Source organism: Glycine max, chromosome 11, assembly GCF_000004515.6.
Source record: "Glycine max cultivar Williams 82 chromosome 11, Glycine_max_v4.0, whole genome shotgun sequence".
Classification (NCBI taxonomy): Eukaryota; Viridiplantae; Streptophyta; class Magnoliopsida; order Fabales; family Fabaceae; genus Glycine; species Glycine max.
The window spans coordinates 10,659,752-10,663,636 of record NC_038247.2 but is presented as its reverse complement, the minus strand read 5'-3'; the positions used below and the strand labels follow the sequence as shown (position 1 = coordinate 10,663,636).

At 34.8% G+C, this 3,885-nt stretch overlaps 1 protein-coding gene across 1 annotated transcript; it reads left to right on the top strand.

Moving 5' to 3' along the window:
* Positions 1 to 1,456: 1,456 nt before the first annotated feature.
* On the top strand, positions 1,457 to 3,302 carry LOC100801154 (dof zinc finger protein DOF3.6). Its single transcript, XM_006590925.4, has 2 exons — positions 1,457 to 1,855; positions 2,069 to 3,302. The coding sequence occupies exons 1-2, from the start codon at positions 1,805 to 1,807 to the stop codon at positions 2,960 to 2,962; spliced, it is 945 nt and encodes a 314-aa protein (XP_006590988.3). The 5' UTR covers positions 1,457 to 1,804; the 3' UTR covers positions 2,963 to 3,302.
* The last annotated feature ends 583 nt before the right edge of the window (positions 3,303 to 3,885 follow it).

Below are 3,885 nucleotides of genomic sequence, written 5' to 3'. Positions count from 1 at the left end.
AAGTATTAATTATTGAACCATTAAAGCTAAGAGGCAACTAGAAGGTTTTGTCTAGCGACTTAGAAAGTTATTCGTTAATTCTTGATATATAAAGTTGGATAAACAAAGCATTTCATGTATTCAACTCTTAAGTGTTGTTGCTGTGCCCAAAAAGGATCTGACCACAACTTTAAGCCTTCAATTTACTGGTGCTGAGTTTATAAAAAAAGTAAAGCTAGCAATTAATAAAGACTAGCTCCAATTATATATTTATGATACAACACATTATATATATATATATATATATATATATATATATATATATATGACAATTTTGCAAACTTTCTTTCCCCTTTCATGCTTTCTTTCTGAATTACTTGTCTCATCTTTTCTTTAATTACTCCACTTGTCGCATCCTTTGGAAAATCGTATTTCGAAAAAAAATCTGACATATTAGTGGGTGACTCAATGGGTGTGTTTCATCAGCAGACGCAAAATGATAGGAGTGAAAATTGATACATATCTAAACACAATGCGTTTCTATTTGACTATTATATATTTATAAAATGATTCCTTTATTAACAAAATTAACATTTAATAAAATACCATAAGTACATGCATGTAAAAATTACTGAAACTTTTGCTTCAAAAATCTTATTTTACTTTTTTTTAATTGATAGCTTTATGTTTTCTCTTATTTCAATTCTTTCATCTTGCAAATGATTTGATAGAAAAAAAAGGAAATAACAGAAGAATTCATTTTCAGGAAATTAAACTTCAAAGCTTAATGAAATAATCCAACATTATTCAATGATTGAAAGACCTCCCTTTTGTGACATATATGCATTTGAAGCTATAAATGTATTTATATTTTGCCTGTCAGCCTCTTAAATGAGTGAACGAATTATTTTACCTTCTTTCCATTTTTTTCTCATCTAGTACTTCCCCAGTCATTGATAATTGTAGGGGATAGATTCACTTTTTCGGATTGGTGTTGGTCGCCTTTACGGTGCACGGTTCGTTTAGTTTAACTTTATCACTCAGTTCTGAATATACTTCGTTTTTCTGAACCTTTTATTATATGAATTGGAGTACTCTTCATATTTTTTAAATATATATTTATTTATGTAATCAATTACCAAAAAAAAAAAATACATGTGTACATGAACTGAAAGCGTAGGGTTCTTTAATCAGTACTTAGGCTTCATAAGTGTCTGAATTATAAGACTTACTCCAACGTGTGATGTCCATAATTTTTATTTTTATTTTATTTTATTTCATTATGGTTGTTTGAGTATTAATTTAATAATGTGCTTGGGAACATGTCAATCTGTCAGCTAGATAGTTGAGCTTAAAAATCTTTTTATTTGATTATGTAAGCTGATTCCACCATCATCCATGAATAGACAGCGATTAGCAATGTTGCCACGCACACCCATATATACAGTATAATCATGCATATAGCTTTCTTTATTAAAATTTCTCTCCCATGCATGGGAGCCATTATCCCCTTTTGCTGAACAAATTTACAGACCAAGCCATTAAAAAAAAAAAAAAGAAGAAGCTTATAGGTTAAGAAACTTCGTCCACTACTACTCAAAACCCTAAAAAATAAATAAAACAAAAAGAAGATGAGGGAATAAGCGCAAAGTAAAGAGAAATTAAAGCCTCTTCCTGCTTTCTTCCCTCCACCCTCCTCCTCCTTTAAGCTCCTTTTTCCCTTTCTTTCTCCTCTCTGGTATTCCCTTGGTGTGGATTCTCCACCATCTCCCTAAAGAGCCATCAAACTTTATAAAAAGAAAAAACATAAAAGCATTTGAACGCCATGGTTTTCTCCTCTATTCCAGTCTTTGTAGATCCTCCCAATTGGCAGCAGGTAATAAGTTTTTCCTCAATTTTCAGCCACAGCTTCTGAACCCTAAAAATAAAGTTTTTAAAAATGTATATAATTGCAAAAGATAATTTATTCCTATTCCTTGTAATATCTCCCTGAATATACCAGATTTTGTATCCAATTTCCATCATATAATTAACTTTTTTTTTCTTTCTTTCCTCTCTTTTCCTTTTGTTCTTGATCTGTGTTTTGCAGCAACCAAATAACCATCCTCAAGCAAATAATAATGGTGGTGACAACACTCAGCTTCTTCCACCTTTGCCACCACATCAATCTCATGTGGGAGGTTCTGTGGGTTCAATCAGGCCAGGTTCCATGGCAGATCGAGCTAGGCTAGCTAAGTTACCACCACCAGAAGCAGCTCTCAAGTGTCCACGTTGTGATTCCACCAACACTAAATTTTGCTACTTCAACAACTATAGCCTCTCTCAGCCACGCCACTTCTGCAAGACTTGTAGGCGCTATTGGACAAGAGGGGGTGCCCTAAGAAACGTTCCTGTGGGTGGAGGGTGCCGTAGGAACAAGAAGAACAAGAGGAGTAGTCGCTCTAAGTCTCCAGCATCATCGGAGAAACAACAAACACTTTCTGGTTCCACAAGTGCAATAGTCCCCTCTGGTGGAACCACTCATGAACAGATTGGTCATCAGTTGCCACAGCCACAGAACCTTCCCTTCTTGGCTTCTCTTCAGAACCTTAATCGTTATGCTGTTGGAAACATGGGTCTTGGGTTGCGTGAGATTCACGGACAGAACGAGAACATGGGGTTTCAGATTGGTAATTCTTCTGCTGGTGGAGGAATGGATCAGTGGCGCTTGCATCAGCAGGTTCCTTTCTTTAATGGTTTTGAATCAACTTCAGCTGGTTCATACCCTTTTCAAAATGAAGGTATTAACGAAACACCTTCTGGTTTTGGTGGTGACATAACAACGAATTCCAGGGTTTCTCAGATGCCATCGGTTAAAATGGAGGAAAGTGGGGCTTTGAATTTGTCAAGATCAACACTCAATAATGTCTCAGAAAATAACCAGTACTATTCATGGACTGATATGTCAGGTCTTGCTTCTTTTTCTGCTACTCATCTCTTGTAACTTTGAACATATAACGTGTATGTGGTCAATAACCACATCACCGGAATTGTTATGTCCTTGATGGATCAGAGAAATTCTCAAACGATTTGGATGTGTTATACTGAACACCCTCGACTTGACTTCATTCCAAGTTCTCACTATCATCAGTTGACAGAAATTAACGCAGACATGGTAGAATTGATGTCTTCTCTTCTTGTAATTGCAATTCCGGTCATTGATTTGTGTTTATGTTTTTTTTTTTTGTTTTTTTTTCATCCAGTCGAGTATTTTATGTACTATATACATGGGCTTGCTTTAATTGTATAACTGTGTGTGCATGTAATGTTTTGTGTTTCTGCTATCTGACACCTTGTGATCTCATGTCGATCGGTACAAAACTTCTTCTCTAAGTAATTTATTTACTTAACACTTTTTTGTTTATTATATATTTATAAGCGCTAGCTAGAATTAACTCAACACTATCACACACACACACACACACTAGTTTTTTCCTACATACGATTATCAGATTCGGCTAGCACGATCTAGCACAAATATCAGAAAAGAAGAAAAGCTATGTTGTTTACAGTACTAAAGAATGTGCCACTCCACTCCACGTTAGCTTTAGCCAAGGTAGTATATCTCGGGATAAGTTTGTTTAAATTTCATGTTCGAGCTAGCACTTTATACAAGTTTTTTTTTTTTCTCAATTTGTGAAACATTCTTAATGCAAAGCATAGTAGCATGCATATATATCCCATGCTGCATGTTACTAGCCGTTTGTGATACGAATGTTTGTCATGCATCTTGGAGTGGACATGACATGATATACCAATAGGATAATTCAAGGAAAAGACCTAAGCTAGCGTCTGACACCATATTGTAAGCAACTCTTTCCTCCTTACTAAGTTTTTTTTTTTTTTTTTAACTTTTTCTTTTCTCTT

Coding starts and splice junctions, on each gene's coding strand:
- LOC100801154 (XM_006590925.4), top strand. CDS start 1,805: ATGGTTTTCTCCTCTATTCCAGTCTTTGTAGATCCTCCCAATTGGCAG. Junction 1,856..2,068: donor ATCCTCCCAATTGGCAGCAG/GTAATAAGTTTT, acceptor TGTGTTTTGCAG/CAACCAAATAACCATCCTCA.